The sequence below is a fragment of the Lissotriton helveticus genome, chromosome 3_1 (genome assembly GCF_964261635.1).
Source record: "Lissotriton helveticus chromosome 3_1, aLisHel1.1, whole genome shotgun sequence".
Classification (NCBI taxonomy): domain Eukaryota; kingdom Metazoa; phylum Chordata; class Amphibia; order Caudata; family Salamandridae; genus Lissotriton; species Lissotriton helveticus.
The window spans coordinates 1,911,758,541-1,911,780,577 of record NC_136061.1 but is presented as its reverse complement, the minus strand read 5'-3'; the positions used below and the strand labels follow the sequence as shown (position 1 = coordinate 1,911,780,577).

The 22,037-nt window shown below is 43.1% G+C and overlaps 1 protein-coding gene across 20 annotated transcripts in view; it reads left to right on the top strand.

Annotated features, from left to right (window-relative positions):
• NAP1L4 (nucleosome assembly protein 1 like 4) overlaps positions 1–22,037 on the top strand; it is a 1,123,813-nt gene that overhangs the window by 235,545 nt on the left and 866,231 nt on the right. For 17 of the 20 annotated variants that reach the window (XM_078682909.1, XM_078682913.1, XM_078682901.1 and 14 more), the window contains 3 exons: positions 11,877–11,948; positions 14,916–14,987; positions 19,804–19,875. In XM_078682909.1, coding sequence (XP_078539035.1) covers positions 11,877–11,948; positions 14,916–14,987; positions 19,804–19,875 — 216 coding nt within the window. The remainder of the gene's footprint in view (positions 1–11,876; positions 11,949–14,915; positions 14,988–19,803; positions 19,876–22,037) is intronic. The other 3 variants (XM_078682917.1, XM_078682906.1, XM_078682904.1) reach the window with 2 other exon arrangements.

The window sequence follows — 22,037 nt, the reverse complement described above, 5'->3', positions numbered from 1 at the left end:
ACCCACTCGCCACAGCTGTCTCATCTGGCTCAGAGCATGTGGAAGTGGGCCATTCAGAGGAACATTTTCCTCATGGCAGAACACCTCCCAGGAAAGGACAATCAGATGGCGGATCTGCTCAGCAGGTACAGCCATCAAATGCACGAGTGGGAGTTACACCCATCTGTCCTCCACCCGTACTTCCAGCAGTGGGGTCATCCGGAGATAGACCTGTTTGCCACAAAAGAAAACGCAAAATGCCAACACTTTGCCGCCAGGTTCCCTCACCCACAGTCGCAGGGGAATGCGATATGGATGAACTGGTCAGGCAAATTTGCGTACGCTTTTCCGCCAGCCCCTCTAATACCGCTGGTCGCAAGAAAGCTAAGGCAGCACGCAATGACTCTCATCCTAGTTGCTCCAACGTGGGCGCGCCAGGCTTGGTACACCACGTTCCTCGAACTCTCAGTGGTGCCGCATCAAAGACTGCGCCTCACGCCCAGTCTTTTGACGCAGAACCATGGAGAAATTCAGCATCCAGATCCGCAACAGCTCAACCTGGCGATCTGGCTCCTGAAGTCCTAGAGTTTGGATACCTTAACCTACCTCCGGAATGCATGAACATCATCAAGGAGGCAAGGAAGCCAACTACCAGAGCATGCTATGCTGCAAAGTGGAAGCGTTTTGTCATTTACTGTACAGCCAATGACATCAACCCGCTAGATGCATCTATCCCCAACATCATCTGCTATCTGTTGCATCTTTACAAGTGCAATCTAGCGTACACTTCCATTCGGATACATCTATCCGCCATAGCGGCTTATCTTCAAAACAGGCAGCACCTCTCTGTCTTCAGAGTGCCCGCCATTAAAGCCTTCCTTGAAGGTCTGAAAAGAGTCATTCCCCCAAGAACACCGCCAGCTCCGGTGTGGAACCTCAATGTCGTTCTCACCAGACTGATGGGACCACCATTTGAGCCACTGCACTCGTGTGAACTACAGTTCCTTACGTGGAAAGTGGCTTTCCTTGTAGCTATTACGTCTCTGAGGCGTGTCAGTGAGCTGCAGGCGCTCACGATCCAAGAGCCATTCATTCAAATTCATCCAAATAGGGTAGTCCTACGCACTAACCCCAAATTCCTTCCGAAGGTGGTGTCACAGTTTCATCTAAACCAAACTATTGACTTACCAGCATTCTTTCAAAACCCGCAAACGGTGGCGGAGAGAATGCTCCATACCTTAGATGTACGGAGGGCGTTGATGTACTACATAGACAGAACACAACCCTTTAGAAAGACAAAACAACTCTTTGTTGCCTTCGCACCACAACACAAAGGCAACCCCATTTCCAAAGCAGGGATAGCCAGATGGATTGTTAAGTGCATCCAGATATGTTATCAAAAAGCCAAGCGCACTTTAACAATACCCCCCAGAGCGCACTCCACACGCAAACTGGGGGCATCCATGGCTTTCCTAGGGAACATTCCTTTAGAGGATATCTGCAGAGCAGCCACGTGGGTTACACCACATACCTTTACAAAACACTACTGTGTTGATGTGCATTCCAAGCAGCAAGCTGCTGTAGGACAGGCTGTTCTGAAGACACTTTTTCAGGTTTCTGCAGCTGGCACGGGCAACCGCCGCTGATGGAGGGACTGCTATGTATTCTATGCTAAGATATGAATTTAGCAGCCCACATGCCTCGAACTGAATATGCTACTTACCAGTATGCATCTGTTCTTGGCATGTAGGGCTGCTAACATTCATATCGCCCGCCCTCCTCCCCGGTGCCTGTCGCAGCTGCAGATATACTATTGTATTTATTCATTAGCATGGACATCCTTTACACTTTTGACTCCATCTTCTGCCACAATGGCGAAAAACAATCTGGGGATGGAGCCGATGCCCATGCGCACTGTAGTCCAGGGGAGGAGCCACCTATCTCAGGATACTTCGAAGACTCTTCCAGGACAACAATGTGCGATCATCCGAGCCCAACACTAGGCGGCGATCTAATGCGAAGATATGAATGTTAGCAGCCCTACATGCCAAGAACAGATGCATACTGGTAAGTAGCATATTCAAGCCCCTTGGTGGCCCAGGCAACACTGGTTCACAGAGTTGCTCCTACTGGTGGAGAATTGTCCAATACGTCTAAAGCCAATACCAGCACTTTTGACTATGTCCCGGGGACAGGTGCTTCATACAGCCCCGAAATCACTGCAATTAGCGGCCTGGCTCCTGAATACCGCAAATTTCACCAATTATATATTTCTGTAGAATGCAGGGATATACTATCAAAGGCCAGGGCTGAGAGCACAAAAAGAACGTATAGGATGAAGTGGAAGAGATTCTGTTTATGGTGCCAGGAAAACAATCTCAATTCTCTGAATTCAGTGGCACATCAAATCATCCCATATATTCTGATGCTAGCAAAATCTGGTTTGGCCCATGCTTCTATTAAGGTGCATCTGGCGGCGATTTCTCGATATAGGAGAACTTGTTCAGGTCCATCTCTATGGTCGGAGAGAATTATAAAACATTTCATGTAGGGATTATTTAGGGTCTTCCCCCCCCCCCCCCCCTATAAGGCCTCTACCTCCGCTATGGCAGTTGAACATTGTTCTATTCCAGTTTATGAAACAGCCCTTCGAACCAATTCACAGGGCGGATCTTAATTTCTTATCCTGGAAAGTTTCCCTTCTAATAGCTCTCACTTCAGCCAGGAGAGTGGGGGAAATACAAGCTCTCACAATTCAGGAACCTTTTCTACAGTTCAGAGAGGACAGGATTGTCCTCAGGACTAATCCCAAATTCATTCCAAAACTACCAACAGATTTTCATCTAAATGAGCTGTTGATCCTTAAAAGGTTTTTCCCTCAACCGTCGACAGCTGCAGAGAAAACTCTCCATACTTTAGATGTTCAACGTTGTCTGAAGTTTTACTAACAAAGAACAAAGCCTTTCAGGAAATCTACCCAATTATTCGTGGCTTTTAGTGCCCCCAGGAAGGGGTTCCCTTTGTCAAAACGGGGAATTGCCTGTTGGATTTCAAGTGAAATACAGTACTGTCATCAGGCGGCTGGGAAGCTGTAAATGCACGCGTTTGTGCACATTCCACGAGAGCAGTGTCCACCACCACTGCTTTATTTTTGGGCATACCTATCCAGGATATCTGCAGCGCTGCTACATGGAAGAGTACGCATACTTTCACCAGACATTACTGCCTTGATGCACCTGCAGAGAAGGATGTGGCAGTGGGACAAGCAGTACTGAGGAACCTTTTCCAATAACAGTGAGCCTTCTTTACCATCCCTCCATCCTTGGTTGGTGATATAATCACATTTTATTGTCATATGCTGTATTATGTGTGACTTTTGAACGTTTATCTATATAGAGTTCCTGAAACGCGTCAGGCGGATTTATTCACTGAAGACTGCCAGGGGTTTGACTGTCTGCTGGCAAGCTGTGGAACCAATAAAATAAATGCCAATGAACTTCTTGAGGCTTCTCTTCAATTTTCGGGCTTACCTGTGTTTGTTGTATAGTATTACGGCTGTTGCCAGGCCGTGAAGAGAAGCCCACCGCTTGGAGGCGGGTTCATGCAGGCTGTGAGTCGTGGCTTGCATTGATGGAAAGAAGGCATAACGGCGCCAGTACAGGTGGTGCTGCCTTGGGCATGAATTCACAGCCACAAAGCAGGGCAGACTGCATCCAGTCCACAGCTTCTTCCACTCGGATGAAATTTGTTCTAAATGTGAGGATTTGCAAAGCTGCCCCACTCGGGGAAGAGAGTAGACGCACTACAAGGCCCAGAAGGCCTAGCGAAAGGCCACGCCCACTGAGGCAGGTGCTGACATTTAACAAGTGTGCACGCCCATAAACTGCTTCGTAATCCCTTTGAACATGCCTCTGATGAAAGGACAGAGTTCCTGAAACGCATCGGGCGGATTTATTCACTGAAGACTGCAGGGGTTTGACTGTCTGCTGGCAAGCTGTGGAATCAAATAAAATGAATGCCAATGAACTTCTTGAGGCTTCTCTTCAATTTTTGGGCTTACCTATGTTTGTTGGATATATATATATGTTTTTACAGAAAAAACAAAAATGTATGTTTAAAACGGCCACTAAATAAGGGCAGACTAACGGGGTTAACAGTCTAGTCTATTTTTAAATGAAATGAAGAAGGGACTTATGCACTTAACACTTTAAATGGACAGTTTAGACCGCAGGATTCTATGGTCCAGTTGAAGGCATCCGCCGAAACGCGTTGACCGTCCTCCTTGTTTGCACTATGGTGTTGTAAAAAGAATAAAAAATACCTTAATTTGAAGAAATCCTCTTTTCATTCCGTTTGTGCTGTGGTGTATTCGAAACGGCTGAGCAGTGGACAGGAGCTCGGCTGGGTTAGTTCTTTGTTGAGAATTATTGGTGCAGCGGCTGGTCTGCACTCCACGAGCACTCCGCCATCGAGACGTAACAGCTCCATACCCTCGAGTCAGCCCCGCATCGAGAGAGGGAAGGTTAAAGCTGACGTCTCTGCCACAGAAGAAGCTGCGTGATCCCCGGAATCGAAATACAGGAAAAGGAATATTGCGTAATCCGGAGATCGAGAGAAGCAGTGACTTTCAATTGCGAGCGGCGAGAACTGGGCGGTGAGTACGGGGCAGCGGTAGGTAGCGTTGTGTAACCGCCTACCGCGCTGCTGGTGTGGCGAGGGGGTGTGTTGTCGGGCCGAACCTGTTAGCCTTGGAAAGCCGCCTGTGTTAGGAGCCGCCCGGGAGGTGCAAGAAAGTTAAACAATCTCCCGGGTTCTTTCTCGCATTTACATCAATTTAACAAGTGGCATTTATTCGGACCGGCTCACTCGAAGTTATAAAACGAGTGAACCAAGGGAACGGAACCAAAATTTAAGGATAAAAATAACGATATAAAAATAAAATAATCAATCCAGATACTAACAGCAAGACGCAGTGCAACAACAAATATCACCATTAACCCTGAATAGTGAAACCAGATTGTGAAAGATGGCCGAAAGGATTACAAATCGAGCACAGAGAACAAATGAACTGCTGGATGATAATATGATGACCAAAGCTCCCCAAAGTTCTGCGCGTGCATCTACAGCAACAGACACGAAAAAAACAATTCAGAGCATTATAAAAGAGCTACAACAAGCCAGAATCATGGAGGTCAATAAATGGTGGGAGAAAACGACCCTGGAAAAATGTATTGAGTTTAGAAGAGTACCAAGGGGCTTGAGAATTTTAATTATGCCCACACTTAATGACCTGGATTTAATTAAACAATGGCAAATGGATACCAACGAATGCTCATTAAAGCTCATGAAAACATTGATTGTGCACGCAGAACGCAAGCTAGAGGGAATCTTGGAGAAAATTCAAGAGTTGGAAAAAGAGCTGGAGAAATATCCCAACAATGAGGAGAAAAAAGAATTGTTGGAAACAATGGAAAAGAAGATTCTCAAACATGAGACCGATGTTGAAAAAAGGAAAGCAAGTAAATTCAATAGAGATCGCATAGATTATGCAAATGGCAGGATATACACTTTCGCCAGGCAGTATGATTCATTAAGAAATAGAGCAGCTTTGGATAGATGCATTAGTCATGATAATCAGGGCATATATGATAGTTATGATACAAGTTCAACAGATGAAGAATCAGACATCTCAAAGTTGGATTTTTGCGGGGAAATGAGGCTAGCCCAAATGGAAACGCGACAACGGGGAAGAGCCAGAGGAACAACTTGGGGAAGGGATCAAATGCACAGCAAAAGAAGGAACAAGGCCCATAAGAGGAGAAGAAAAGAAAAAGCAAAAATAAAAAAGATGACACTAAATAATGATCTGGTGATAAACCTTTCAAGTATGATTTTAAACAATGATCATATTAGTCTCCTGAATAAAGGACTTTCCTTCTGCCCAAACTCAAAAATGGACATCACGAACTTCCGTATTGATTTGTACAAATTCTGTCGCAAGGCTAAGCTAAAGAAATACTTTGAAGAAAGACCCGCTAAATAATCCAATACACATATGACACCAATAGAGACATCCTTATTGACTAGAAAAGAATTGCCTGCTCTAAGAGCAATGTCAAACCTACAAACTGACATGATGGAAAATAGCTCTCTTGAATCTACTGAAAATGAAATTAACTTCTGCCAGAGGGAAGGTATCAAGACGAATAAAGGTGGGGACAGTGGACTGAAATCGCAATCAAAATTCTGCCCACAATTGCCACCTGGCAATAAAATAGACTTATTTCATGAAATTGTTGTGGAGGAAATGAACCAGTTAACAAAGAAGAAAAAAAGACCTAATAAAGCATCATGGAGTCTTACGATAAGAGAGCAAAGGGCTTTGAATGAACTCCGAGAAAACCAAACAATCATTATAAAGGCCGCGGACAAAGGCGGAAATATTGTTATACAAAATCGAGAACAATATATTTCCGAGGCCTACCGACAACTGAATAAACAAGAGCATTACACCAAGCTGGAGGTCAATCCCACAGAACGATGGACCAAAGAATATCACTCTCTACCTCTGAACTGGAAGGATAAAGGACTCATCGATTTCGAGGAATATATGTACTTGAAGGTAGAAAACCCTATAACAGAGACGATATATTTTCTACCAAAAGTCCCTTACTGACCCACCTGGTAGACCCATAGTGAGTGCTATGGGTTCAGTACTTGAGAAAACCTCACACTTTGTGGATGTGTTCTTAATGGAATATGTGAAACTTCTTCCGTCATACATTAAGGATACGACAGCTTTCCTAAACAAAGTGAAAAATATGAACTGGAATGAGAATCTAATAATGGTAACGATGGATGTCAACTCGTTGTAAACGTCAGTTCTTCATCAAAATGGACTGTCAGCCGCTAGGAAATTCTTGGACATGCGATCACTGAGTTTCCTTGAACACTCTGAAATGCTAATGGAAATGTTGAATTATTGCCTTACTCATAATGTCTTTCTTTTTAATGGGGAGATTTATCTTCAAAGGCAAGGGACTGCAATGGGGACGTCTTTTGCCCCAACATACGCCAATCTCTTCATGGCAGCATGGGAGGAAGACATACTACAGAGTAGGTACAGGTCAAATATAAAAACATGGATAAGATATATTGACGATTTATTTTTTATATGGGAAGAAGACCAATCCTGTTTAACAGAATCAACAACTTGGATTGTAATGATCAAAACTTAACATTCTCATCAATGAGCAGCAAAACAGAGTGATATATCTAGATGTGGAGGTCTTTGTCAAAAATCAACAGCTTTGTACCAAGATACATAGGAAACCTACTGCCACCAATAGCTAGTAGTGGACACCCGGAACATCTAAAGTTGAGCATCCCATATGGGGAGATGCTCCGCGTAAAAAGAAACTGCTCTGAAGATAATGATATCAGGCAGAACATTGAAGACACAGGTTTGAGATTCTTGGCCAGAGGATATTCTATGGGAGTTATTGAAGAAGCAAAAATGAAAATCATAGATAGTCCTAGATCAACACTTTTGTAAACATCGGAAAGGTTGGATAATGAGGAGACCACTCGAATCATTATGGACTTCAACTCAGAGAATAGAATCCTTAAAAACATCATAAAGAAAAATTGTAACATCTTGATGTTGGATGATTCATTAAAAAGAACACTTCACCAACCCCCAAGATAACATACAGGAAGACAGCCTCGTTGGGTGATATCCTAACACAGAGTCATCTATCAATAATCAACTCAAAGAATGAGAAGAGCAAAAAATCTTGGCTAACAACACCTGGCTTTTGGAAGTGCTCAAAATGCAAAGTCTGTGAACATGGTTGTAACACTCTTTCATATCAATTGCAAAACAGTAAAAAGGAAAACATCTCTGACCACATAACCTGCGAATCTAAATTTGTGGTGTATGTTCTACAATGCCCATGCCAAAAACTATACGTTGGGAGCACAAAAACAAATGAAAATTGCGAATACTACAGCATCTAAGAGCTATCAAGAATCAAGATCTGTCTTACCCAATGGCTAAACACTTTTTGGAAAAACATTCAAGCAATAACCAAGAGTTGAAATTCTTTGGTGCGAAATTGGTAAAACCAAATGAAAGAGGTGGAGATAGAACTTTGGATCTAAGAAAAGCTGAATCGAGGTTCATTTTAGCATTGGGTACGGAAAGTCCTTTCGGACATAACTTGGATGCTGAACTACATGTGCATTTGTAGAAATGGAACCGAATGGATAGAATATGAAGAACATATACAAACCTTATGGGGATAGAACAACTACAAGTACAATGTGATGAGAATTTGATTATAAAATGAACAATAGCTTAAAAATGAGAAAATACATGGGAAGAGGGACTAAGGGAGAGAGAGGTGGTGATATAATCGAGACAATGAATAGGGGTGAACTATTTGGAAGGAATGAGGGAATCTTGAACAAAGATCAAACGTGGGACTTAAAGATGGACCAAGAAAAATTGGATAGATAGTTTTATTTCTCTCCTTATCTGTGTTTTTCTCTTTTGAAAAAAAGCCTACTTTAGTATGATTGAACACAGGGAGATGGAAAACTTTAATGCTTCTTTGCACATGAAAAATATTTGCACATGATGTTTTGCACAATGCACATGACACTTTATTTCCGAATTTCCTCCTACTCCGTCCTACAAATATCTGTTATCCTCCGTTCTTTTCCTTCTCTTCCCCCCTCGTTGGATCTTCTTGATTTCACCTTTCGCATCTGCCTCCCCCTCTCTATCTCATGATAATTTAATATCACACATTGCATCCCCTGATATGTATAAAATCCTATGCCTCCGTTTTTTAAAGAATTTTAACAACATGTTTTTAATCAGGAATTGAGAATGTTGATATGATCCTCCTCATTGTATTTGGGTACTTTACCATTATGTCTCTCTGTTCTTACAGAAAAAACAAAAATGTATGTTTAAAACGGCCACTAAATAAGTGCAGACTAACAGGGTTAACAGTCTAGTCTATTTTTAAATGAAATGAAGAAGGGACTTATGCACTTAACACTTTAAATGGACAGTTTAGACCGCAGGACTCTATGGTCCAGTTGAAGGCATCCGCCGAAACGCGTTGACCGTCCTCCTTGTTTGCACTATGATGTTGTAAAAAGAATAAAAAATAACTTAATTTGAAGAAATCATCTTTTGGATTCCGTTTGTACTGTGGTGTATTCGAAACGGCTGAGCAGTGGACAAGAGCTCGGCTGGGTTTGTTCTTTGTTGAGAATATATATATATATATATATATATATATATATATATATATATATATATATATATATATATATATATATATATATTTATGTCTGGCTACTACTTCTATTGTTAGATGACTTATGTTGCCTAGTTCATGGTTTTGGGTGACATAACAAAATGTGCTATGATTTACTGCTCGCTATTCTGATTCAGGCATGTGAATCTATGAAAGCTCCAATACTGGAGTAAGAAAACAAGTTACTTACCTGTAACTGTAGTTCTCCAGTATTGGAAGCTTTCATAGATTCACATGCGACCCACCATCCTCCCCTGAGAGACTCACCTTGGATTTAGCACGAAAGGTATCTATGGCACAAATGCGCGAAAATCTGAGGGGCAAAAGGTTCTCTCAGGAGTGTTCTAGAGGGTGAGGAGATCTGATTGGTCTAGAGACAAGTTTGGTCAAAGGTTATGGGTTGCAAAAGGGAAAGGGGGCCTAGGCTTCTTTTCAATTTGCTATACACTAAGCATTGCGTTTTTATATACCGGAGTCTCCTGTCTCGACGACGGGGAATGATTCAGGCATGTGAATCTATGAAAGCTTCCAATACTGGAGAACTACAGTTACAGGTAAGTAATTTGTCTTCTTTTTTCCCACCTGCTGCAGAGCCGTCCAAGAGGTTTTTCCACTAAAAAGTTACTGTAACGTTTTGACTCCTCCCTTGACCGGTAGTGGGTAATCCAGTTTTCCTTGCCAACATACATTGAAATTGCTTTTCAAAAATCTTGAAATAGTGGTTTGTGTCACTGCATCAGCACAAAGTCGAAACCTAAAAAAAGAGGATGGGGCATGCACATAGCTCCAACACACTGAGAGACATATCCTTGTTCATGAAATTGTTCCCATGAGAATGGAATAAGATGGTCGATCTGTGGATTATTTGACAAAGTGCTGAACGGTTGGGAGCAACACTGTAGGCAACTTGCTCATACTTTGTGCCAGCTCCTTCAGCATTATGAATTGGATGCTTGCCAGTCAAATGTGAAATAAGTAAGGGTGGGGATAGTTCTAGACAAACCTACATTCCAATTTTATCTATGTTGGCCATGTCTTATGGAACCAAAATGGATTCCAGAGTTTTTGTGCAAGATTAGAGGATGGATCTCTGAAAGATTGCATGGGCTGACTGGGTGTTAGACTTGCTATAGGTTCAGTTTTGGAAGGCAAATATTCAAACACATGTCAAGACACATGCACATTTATGGTCGGCATTGAAATGGGTTTCAATTAATTAAAACTGATTCCAAAATGTTTGCTGACGCTCATGCATGTGTTGCGATGCTTACTGCTGTGTGTTGTGATTTATGCACCTGCTCACCCTGTTACACGTGTGCGCGTATGTGGTAACTCACAGTGACCTTTTTTATTAACATCTCTAACCTGGAGGGTGTTCATTTTAGAACAGTGCCTAAATAAAATTAGAAAAGTGTGTGCCAGTATGACCTCGAAAAAAGAGAGGGAGCCGCTCGACACCAACATAGATCTCCCAGGAATTCAGAAAAACATTAATAAAATAAATGATGAAGCAAGGGACAGCAAACATGAGGAGGTGAGAGGGGTGAAGTGAATGGAGCACAGAGGAAAAAAAACGTAGACAGAAAGCAGGAAAACATGCACTCTCATAGTGCTGATTTAAAAATATTACAAGCATTGGCAATACTGATACGTCTGGCTCTAATATGATGCACAAGAACCGAGACCCACCACCAGGTAGACCCATAGTCTTGGGAATAGGGTCACTTCTAGAACCATTATCGCAATTCTTGATTCTTTTTTTTAAACCAATTTTACAGAAAACCAAGACTTGCATTAAAGATACAAAAGATGTTTTGCAGATGTTTTGCAGATCTTGACATTGTGGAGAATGAAAATCTAATGCTCTGGCTAGATGTAGAAAGTCTCTTCACAAGCCTCCCACAAGACATAACCTTGGAGGTTATTAAGAAAATCCTAGATACATAGGAATAGACTCAATCAACCCCAGTTAAATTTGTAATGGAATGTTTTGGACTTGCACTTACGAAAAAATGTTTTGAATTTGAGGGAACCCTGTTCTTGCAAACTCATGCAACTTCGATGGGCAGTACATTTGCGCCTAGTGTGGCTGGGCAGTATGTATACAATTTGGAAAAGAGTGATTCTCCATGATAACAACCCATACAGATCGCACATAATACTTGGAAACGATACATAGATGACATACTCGTCATCTGGAAAGGAGATAATGCAACTGCACTAAATGTCATCAATTGGCTGAACACACAAGACAGGTATCTAAAATGTACCCACACTTTCAGCAACAGATCTTTGACCTTTTTAGATGTAACAGTTGTCCATGAATATTAAAACTACAAAATTGACACATATCCGAAACGGACAGCCAAACATAACGTATTGAGGTTTGACAGCTTTCACCCTAGATCACTAAGAGAAAACTTGCTGTAACACTGTGTTGCAGTAGCGTGGTCAAGGAAATGCTCACTGTACTCAGTACTTATTTCTGAATGCACTTTTGTATTGGTAATACAGGAAATCACATTAATAGTTCGGCTCTTTCTTGTGTTCCTCTTCTTTAAGGGTCTTTCACTTCAGATCCCTCTGTTGGGCCCCTTTCGCAATTGTCCCTCGAACAAAAGGGAAAAGGCTCAGGTAAATGTTCTTTTATCTAATATGCTTGAGAAGGGGTCGATGTGAGGGATAAATGATAGCTTTGTAAAACGTGCAAGGACGGGATGGAGGTTGGAGCAATAAAAAAAAATAGAGGAAATCTGTTCCCTTTTTCGTTTTATTCGCACTGATTTTTTTTGTCTTTTTGAACGCCCTTTACCCCTCTACCCCACCGCCCGTCCCTCTAGGTCGCAACCCATTTTAAGTGGAGATCTTTTCCGCTCCCAGCCAAAAATCTGGGCGCCGTACTTGGCTGTTTTATTTAATGCGGTCCTTTGGGGAGCTAAGTTACCGGACACCTGGGCAGGGGCCGAGATTGTCCCAATCTTTAAGAAGGGCTGCCCCTTAGTGCCATCAAATTATCGGCCGATTAGCCTCTTGGATACTTCGCAGAAGCTAATGGACCTAGTCCTCCTGGATAGACTGCTGGGGTGGATGGAGGAGCATAAAGTATTGACTACCCTTCAGGCTGGCGTTAGAGCTGGAATCTCGACCCTGGACCAAATTTTTAGGCTGCAGGTCCTTTTTTGGAAGACAGCAAGAGTAGAGGGTGGCAGCCTCTATCTTGTCTTCGTAGACCTGCGGGCCGCTTTCGACCTTGTCCCCAGGGAGAGTTTATGGAGGGTCCTGAAAGAACTAGACCTCCCGCCCTATCTACTAGACGTCTTGAAGCGTTTCCATGCAGGGAACTACGCCCAGGTGAGATGCGGGAAGAACGGGGAATTATCAGCTCGCTTCCCCGTGACCAGAGGCGTACGCCAGGGCTGTGCCCTGGCTCCCACGCTCTTTAGTCTTTATATAAATGGCCTGGTGGGTGAACTGGACAATGTCAGGGACAGTGATGCTCCATGGTTGGCCACTGGTCGGGTGCCTGCTCTGATGTTCGCAGACGACACCTTGTTGTTGTCTCGAACATCATCAGGTATCCAGAGGGTTCTGAACGGTTTTGTATCATTCTGCGCTTTGAGGGGATTGGAGGTAAATTTAACAAAGACGAAGTTTATGATCTTTCATCCCCCAAAGCGCACCGCCCTAACCCTGTATTAAATGGTGTCCCGCTGGAAAGGGTGAGAACCTTTGTATACCTGGGCGTTACCCTGACTGAAGATTTCAGTTGGGGCCCACAGGTATCAAAGTCTGCTCTGAGGTTGTCGCAGATCGTAGGGGGCATTGGCAAGTTCCAGAGAACAACCCTGTTTAGGCCAGTTGCCCCAGCCCTTGAGATCTACGGGGCACAAGCTAGACCAGCTGTGATCTACGGTGCAGAACTCTGGGGCCATAAGAGTACACCAAGCCTTCTTAAGGTGGAGCAGGCCTTTATGAGGAATTTGGTAGGCCTCCCCCAGAGCACCCCGCTCACTCCCCTGAGACTAGATCTAGGTTTAGAGTCCATCTCAGAACTGCTAGCTGCTCGACCTCCTGTATTGGAGAAGGCTTTGGACAGTACCTGAGCTCGAGGATTATAGAGCTGAATTCCCTGCAGTATGGGGGCAGTTGAAGAACAAGAATATTCCCTGGTTAGCACATATTAAAGCCCTTGTACATCAAATTGGTATGCCCCAATTATGGGAGACCCCGGAGGTGAGCTGCCCGGAAGTGAAGAGAATAGAGCTCTTGGCCTCCTTGAGATACTACAACCTAAGTCTGCTGCATAGCTCGACAACTTTGGGCAGATTGTCCACAGAATTTTTGCAGGTAAAACTAGTGTCCAAGAGGGAGGAGTTCTTGGACTTAATACAGCCTCCCCTTGCAAGAAAACTTTATACACAATTAAGACATGGTTTCCTACCTATTGGGGCATTTACTTGTAAATGGGATGGACGAGAGGAGGGAATTTGCCCAGTCTGCAATAATATTAAAGAGGATATCGTTCACGTTTTATTCTTCTGCCCAGCTTATAGTATAATACGGAGATGCTGGTTGGCACCGTTATGCAGAAGTCTTGGTCTAAGACAATGTGCACAAGCTGCTAGAATCTTAAGATATGACACCTCCCCTTTTATTGTGTTTGCGGTCTCCCGGTTTTTATATGGTATGTGGCGCAGAAGGCTCACTCTAATGAATTGCGATAAATTGTGATTAATCGTGATGTTTGTTACCTTTCCTTTGATAACTTACTGTTTACTAACTTTTTAACCACGTATTCCTAATTATTTATGCATTTTATCTTGTATATGTATATATTTTATCTGTGCTTTTATGGTCTATGACCGCAATAAAGTTATCAAAATGAAAAAAAATGAAAATCTAATGCTCTGGCTAGATGTAGAAAGTCTCTTCACAAGCCTCCCACAAGACATAACCTTGGAGGTTATTAAGAAAATCCTAGATACATAGGAATAGACTCAATCAACCCCAGTTAAATTTGTAATGGAATGTTTTGGACTTGCACTTACGAAAAAATGTTTTGAATTTGAGGGAACCCTGTTCTTGCAAACTCATGCAACTTCGATGGGCAGTACATTTGCTCCTAGTGTGGCTGGGCAGTATGTATACAATTTGGAAAAGAGTGATTCTCCATAACAACCCATACAGATCGCACATAATACTTGGAAACGATACATAGATGACATACTCGTCATCTGGAAAGGAGATAATGCAACTGCACTAAATGTCATCAATTGGCTAAACACACAAGACGGGTATCTAAAATGTACCCACACTTTCAGCAACAGATCTTTGACCTTTTTAGATGTAACAGTTGTCCATGAATATTAAAACTACAAAATTGACACATATCCGAAACGGACAGCCAAACATAACGTATTGAGGTTTGACAGCTTTCACCCTAGATCACTAAGAGAAAACTTGCTGTAACACTGTGTTGTAGTAGCTTGGTCAAGGAAATGCTCACTGTACTCGGTACTTATTTCTGAATGCACTTTTGTATTGGTAATACAGGAAATCACATTAATAGTTCGGCTCTTTCTTGTGTTCCTCTTCTTTTAGGGTCTTTCACTTCAGATCCCTCTGTTGGGCCCCTTTCGCAGTTGTCCCTCGAACAAAAGGGAAAAGGCTCAGGTAAATGTTCTTTTATCTAATATGCTTGAGAAGGGGTCGATGTGAGGGATAAATGATAGCTTTGTAAAACGTGCAAGGACGGGATGGAGGTTGGAGCAATAAAAAAAAATAGAGGAAATCTGTTCCCTTTTTCGTTTTATTCGCACTGATTTTTTTTGTCTTTTTGAACGCCCTTTACCCCACCGCCCGTCCCTCTAGGTCGCAACCCATTTTTAATGCCCGTAACCGTCCACGCACCTGGAAGAGCCACGTCCAGGGCCGTGGCGTGGTGACTCCGCAGTTGCAGTCTGCTCTCTCTCTGCTTTGACGTTTCTTCCTCCTCCGGGAGCAGGCGTTCCGCTTGCTGGCAAACCACAGACTCCCTTGGGCTTCGGTTGTCTTTCCTCCACGGTTGTTGAGTCTTCATCTTTCCTCAGGTCCTTCTCGCCGAGTCTTTCCTTCCGCGTTTCTGTCCCGCGCACAGTTGAGTCGGCCACCGAACAACACAAAGCGTACACTGCCCCTCCTTCTTGAAGTGTATTGTCTTCCCTGATGTCCTGCCTCGGCTCCATCTTAAAGGGACCGCCTGCTGTTTCTCCACACTCCGTTTCTTGCTGACAATAGGGAGGCCAGGCAGAAAAAGGGGACTGTGTATATAGGAGAGGAGAGATGTATGAAGGAATGACATCGCATTCCGTCTCCTCTATCCCCCCATCCAATGCAGTAGCTATCTCACACACCCCATCCTCAGACTTTTCCCGATCGGGGAAATGAGAGAGGCGTGAAAGGATGTCGGCATTGGCGTTTTCGGCCCCCTTCCTATGACTGACCTCAAATGAGTAGGGTTGTAAGGCTAAAAACCACCTGAGGATATGTGGGTTCTTCCCTTTATTACGGTTCATCCACAAGAGGGGACGTGATCAGTGTATAGGACAAAAGGAGACCCCTCCAGATAGTAATGCAACTTCTCTACAGCCCGCTTTATTGCCAAGCACTTTCTCAACCGTAGAATACCTCTTCTCCCTTGGAAATAATTTACAGCTGATAAAGAGGACTGGGCGTTCTATCCCTTCTTTTGTTTGTTGGGAAAGGACGACCCCCAGACCTACATCCAAAGCATCTGTTTGTAAGATAAAGGGTTCCTTGAAATCAGGGGAAATAAGAATAGGGCTCAAGGTTAGGGCTCGTTTAAGTACGTGGAATGCCCCTTTGGCTGCTTGGGGGGAGATTTATTAGGTCTTTGTTCTTTTTTTCTTTCTTCAATAGGTTGGTTAATGGGCCTGCTATTTCAGAATAATTGGGTATAAGTCAGATGTAGTAGCCTAATCAGCCCACAAAGGATCTAATGTTCTTCTTGGTAGTAGGGAAGGGGGTGTCTAAGACTGGTCTTACTTTCTCCTGTTGGGGGGCGATAACCCCATCCCCCCTAACAAATAACCCAAATATTTGACTTTGTTGAAGCCTATTCTGGATTTTTGGAGTTTACGTGGAGCCCTGCGGTTTTGAGTGCTTGGAACACTTTCCTACAATGGACGAGATGTTGTTCCCAATTAGGGCTGAATATTATGAAATCGTCTATGTAGGCTGAGGAGTACTCTTGGTGTTGGGGGAGAACCTTATTCATAAGCCTTTGGAATGTTGCTGGTGCGCCATGTAATCCAAAAGGCAAGACAATAAATTTGTATAACCCATCAGGAGTACTAAAGGTGGTTTTTTCTTGATCTTCCAGTTTAAGTGGTACCTGCCAATAGCCTTTCGTTACATCAAGAGTGGTTATATACCAGGCTTTGCCTAATTTCTCAATGAGCTCATCGACTCTTGGTAATCAATACAAAAACGAATAGAACCGTCTGGTTTCGGAACTATGACAATGGGGGAAGATCAGTTTTATGACTCCTTTTTGTAACATGTTTTCTATTTCGGCAGCAACCGCCGCCCTCCTAGCGGCTGGTATCCTGTAGGGATGTTGTTTTATTACTTTGTTTGGTGGGGTAACAATGGCATGCTCGACTATTGAGGTCTTTCCGGGAAGATCAGAAAAGATGGGGGAGAAGGACTCTTAGAGGGCCTGAAGGGATACCTTTTGTTCTTTTGTTAGATGTTCATTTATGGGCAATTGAGTCACCGTTGAAGGAACAGGTTTGGGGTCAGATAAAACGAAGTGGATGTCTTTGGGAAGGGGTCCCAACCATTTCTTTAGTATGTTGATATGATATATCTGCATTTTGGTTGAAGAGAGGCGTAGCCGGAATGCAGTGAGGCCTATCTTTTCAATAACTTCATAAGGTCCCTTCCATTCTGCCTTTTTATGGGGTATAGAGGAAGGTAGGAGTAAGAGCACTCAATCATAGACTTGTAACTGTCGTCATTTCTTCCTTTTGTTGTAGGACAACTGTTGACTTCTTTGAGCCTTTTCTAAGTTGTCGTGAGCAAAGTCTCTTAGTTTCTGTGTGTGGTTTATTAGATTCTGGGTATAATCTAGAAGGTTTTGTGTATCTTCTTGTTTCTCTTGTTCCCATGCTTCTCTTGTCATTTCTAGTAAGGTTTGTGGTTGTCTCCCATAAAGAAGCTCAAAGGGAGAACAACCTAAACTTCTCTGATGCTGACTTTTAATGACCAAGAGGGTGATGGGGAAACAACATATCCCACTCTTTCCCCTCAGTGGTTAACATCTTTCTTAAGGTTAACTTTAAGGTAACATTGTAGCGATCACACAGACCCTCTGTTTGAGGGTGATAAGCCGAGGTTCTGATTTGGGTAATGTTCAAGGTTTTACAGTCGTGTTTCATTAAATGAGAGATAAAGGGAGTACCCTGGTCTGTCAATATCTCTCGGGGAAATCCTATCCTCGAAAACAATTTGAGTAGTTTTTCACTAATGTTTTTCGCGTTCGGTGTTCGCAGGTGAAAGGCTTCCGGATATCGGTTTGCATAATCGACAATAACCAGTATGTAGTTATATCCTTTTCTTGATTTTGGGAGTGGACCTACTAAGTCCATACTAATACTCTCAAAAGGGTTATCAATAATTGGTATAGGTTGTTAGGGACAGGAGGGGGTTTATAGGGGTTCTTCTTCTGACATATTTCACACTCCCTACAGTATTTGTCTACATTAGCGTATATCCCTGGCCAATAAAAATACCTCAACATTGTCCGAATTGTTTTTTCCGGTCCACTATGACCTGCTAAGAGGTGTGAATGGACAAAAAACAATATCTGTTTGCGGAATCTCTAGGGGACCACTAGCTAGGGGAGGGGAGAGGGGGGTCGCTGTGTTTATCCGGTATAACAGATTATTTTTGACAATTAATGAGGGAAACAAAGGTGGTGTCATTGGGTTCTTGGCTTGTTGCCAGGCATTATGGAGTGTTGGGTCTTGGATCTAAGCATATTGAAATGATCTGTACGAAAGCCAGGGGGATTGTGTGAGCAGCGTATCAGGGGGTGTTGTAGTCTCCCTCAGTTTTTTTTAAGTAAGGAGAGGAATTCCGGGTTATCTGTTCCCAAAATGAGTTGTTCAGATAAATTGTCCAACACTCCCACACTCACCAGAAGAGAATTGGCATTGGGTAGTGTGATGGGGACTTCAGCTTTCAGATATATTCTGACGTCCTCGTAAACACAGCGAATAGGGGTCTTTTTCTCCGGGCAGATCTGAAAGTCTTTAACCAACGTGCTCTGTACAATGGACTGCCTACAACCCGAATCTAATAAAGTTGTTACATTCTCCCCATTGAGTTTGAGACTTACATAGAAGCCCAAACCCATTTCTTTAGTGTAGGGGATGGTTTTGGATATGCAACTGACATCCATCTGTTCCTCCGTCGGCTTCTTTTGGGGACAGGTTCTGGCTATATGAGCCCATTCCCCACACTCATAGCATTGGGACCCGCTTAAAGGAACGTTATCCCCTCTAGAGGGTTTGTCTTTCAGAGGCTCCTGGGATGGCCTGGCGTTTTTCTTCTCATTCCGCATGTGTCCTTTGACATATCGAGAAGACCTATCGGGTGCAAAAGTTAGTGTTTTTGGTTGGCCCGAGTAAAGGATGTTGCCATCTCTATGGCTTGGTCCACAGAGGTGTGGTTGTTGATGTAACCAACGTTGGTGTTGGTAAGGCTTCAAGAAACTCTCCAAATAAATTAGATCCATTATTTGTTCTTTGCTGTTCTCTTGGGGTTGTATCCCCAGGGTTAACTCGTTCCTTTCTAAATCTTGCCCATATACGCCTCGGGATCCATTCCCAAATGGTACAGTATGATGGTCTTGATGTCCTTGTAAGGTGTGTTTCCTGTGGAGTTAGCCACTTGGTATGGAGCTTGGGCCTCCCCGGTCAGCAACGGAGTTAAAAAGAAAGGCCATGTCCTTCCTGCCAACCACAGGCTTGGGCAGTCTTTCAAAGTTCGTAAAGGAAGCATCCGGGTCTTCACCATGTTGATACTTTAGGAGGGATATGTGAGGGTGTCCTGAAGATACCCCTTGGGGGCTCGTGGGCGTTTGCATTTGACCTTCAGCAACCTTATGTATGCATTCCACTTGCTGGGTAAGTGAAGCCTAGAACATCTCTGTCGGCTTGAGCCGTTGTTATCTGTCTGTCTCTCAATAGCCCATTCTAGTTTTTCTTGACCACGAATCAGCAGTTTTATTAGGCTTTCCATTATCTCGGACTAATGGACTTTATGCCCGCATTCTCCAACAATTTTGTAACACTGTGTTGCAGTAGCATGGTAAAGGAAATGCTCACTGTACTCAGTACTTATTTCTGAATGTACTTTTTTACTGGTAATACAGGAAATCACATTAATAGTAAGTCGCTTTCTTGTGTTCCTCTTCTTGTAGGGTCTTTCACTTCAGATCCCTCTGTTGGGCCCCGTTCGCAGTTGTCCCTTGAACAAAAGGAAAAAAGTTCAGGTAAGTGTTCTTTTATCTAATATGCTTAAGAACGGTGGAGATGTGAAGGATAAATGATAACTTTGTAAAACTTGCAAAGAAGGGATGGAGGTTGGAGCAATCAAAAACATTATAGAGGAAATCTGTTCCCTTTTTCGTTTTATTCGCAGTGATTTGTGTGAATTGTGATTTCCCACACGTATCTTGCTAACAACAATACTGAGGCCAGGCGGAAAAAGGAGACTGCGAATATAGGAGAGGAGAGATATATGAAGGAATGACATCGCATTCCGTCCCCTCTATCCTCCCATCTAATGCAGGAGCTATCTCACACTTGCCATATGGTCAGTTCCTACGGTTACGTAGGAACTGTAGTCCACTAAAGAATTTTTAAAACAGGCAGCAGATCCGGCTGAAATACTTAGAAAATGCAACTACCTAGAAAGAATAATTTAAAAAAAACGAAGAAGGAAGAGAGCTAAACACTCAAATCATGGAGCTATGCTAGAGACTCCTACAAGGGCAAAGGAAGACCCTCCCTTAGTATGCAGGGCTCGAAAAAATCTGAAAAATTGTACTAGTCCTACAGGTCTAGTACCTTGGAAAATCTCCTCGACCTAACAGTAACCTATTTGACCTCCGTCTCTGAAAGCGGAGCAAATGTGACAAGATAACAAGATTTAAAGGCCTCTTTATTGCTCATTTGCTTTGTGAGCAATAAAAAGGCCTTTAAATCTTGTTATCTTGTCATATTTGCTCCGTTTTCAAAGACGGAGGACAAATGTTGGTATGTTTTCCTACTCGCCAGAAAGGGCGAGTAGGACCTAAAAATAGCTCAACCTCATAAAATTTACCCCGCTAATGCGAGCGGTTGAGTGGATTTGTCGAGCCCCGAGTATGTGTGACTACATATACCATCGCCTCAGACTACGTCAAGAAAATGATAAGACACAACTAGTGTTGTGTAGTTCCCTATAGGATCTGCATGTTTAGACAACATAAACTAAGGGATTGTGTCAAGACTGTTTCTAGAACCCCCCCCCCCCCCCCCCCCCCCCCCCCCAGGATGTTAGTCTGTAAACCACTAAGTGCTACTATGAGCCCCTCTTACCAAGGAGCGAATAGTTATCGAACATGACAACCCTGACCCCTCGGGGATCATGGAAACAGTACAGTACTTTTCGCTCAGTCACTCGTGCTCACTTGGTCTCAGAGATATACAGAATAAATGGTGGGGACATTTTCAATAAGTATTTCTTGAACCAGCGTCATTCTAGTATAAAATACGTGTGCTGCAACAACCATTAGACATAAACCTATATATATACGGTTATAAGCACCAACAGAGTAAAGAAAAGGGAGAATTCTACCATAGTGCTAAAACAATGAATATATGTAGGCATATAGATACATAACAATAAAATGTGTACTCGTATGATGCAAACCGTAATGTACCTAGCATGTATGCGGGTGTATAGCTAAGGATCCCCTTGGGCTAGAGCCAACCCCGCTACCTGATGTGGGAGAGCAAAGGACCCCATCTTGGTCTCGAGTTGGACACCCCACAAGGGATGTCAGACCACTGCATTCTGGAGTGTCTGCGTGCATGGACCTCAGCGTGTCAGCATGGAAGCCTGTTCTCCTCTATCTGCCCCGCGAAGATGTGGTGCTTTTATACCCGAAAGGTATCCTCAGGGGTTCTACCTAGATGTGTCATGGTACTGTGGGCTTGTTGGCCAAGGATGACGATTGTGATGACCCTTATACAGAGTTATTATGCAGAAGATGGTAATCCTGCTATTATACTGAGAGTCCTCATGCATAATAAATGAGGCTAGTTTTCAGAGAAAACCGCACAACATTTATGCGGCACATAACTAGGCAAAAGGTCCGCGCCAGAACAGTTATGTAAAAGAGTATAGGCATGACGGCACGAAAAGAGAGCATCAGAATAGGAGAACATTGAAGCAATATACATTGCAGACGGTTAACACCCAAAATGGCAGAACATAACCTTACAAAAAGGTCATACAACACAAGAACTCAATTGGATAGTTCTAGAACAAATCCAAGCAAAATCAAGAGACCTAGGTGAGAGTTCTTATTTTAAAAATAACAGCGGTGAATTTATAAATTATCCACACAACATAAAGGACTGAACAAAGAAATACTGTGGGTAAACG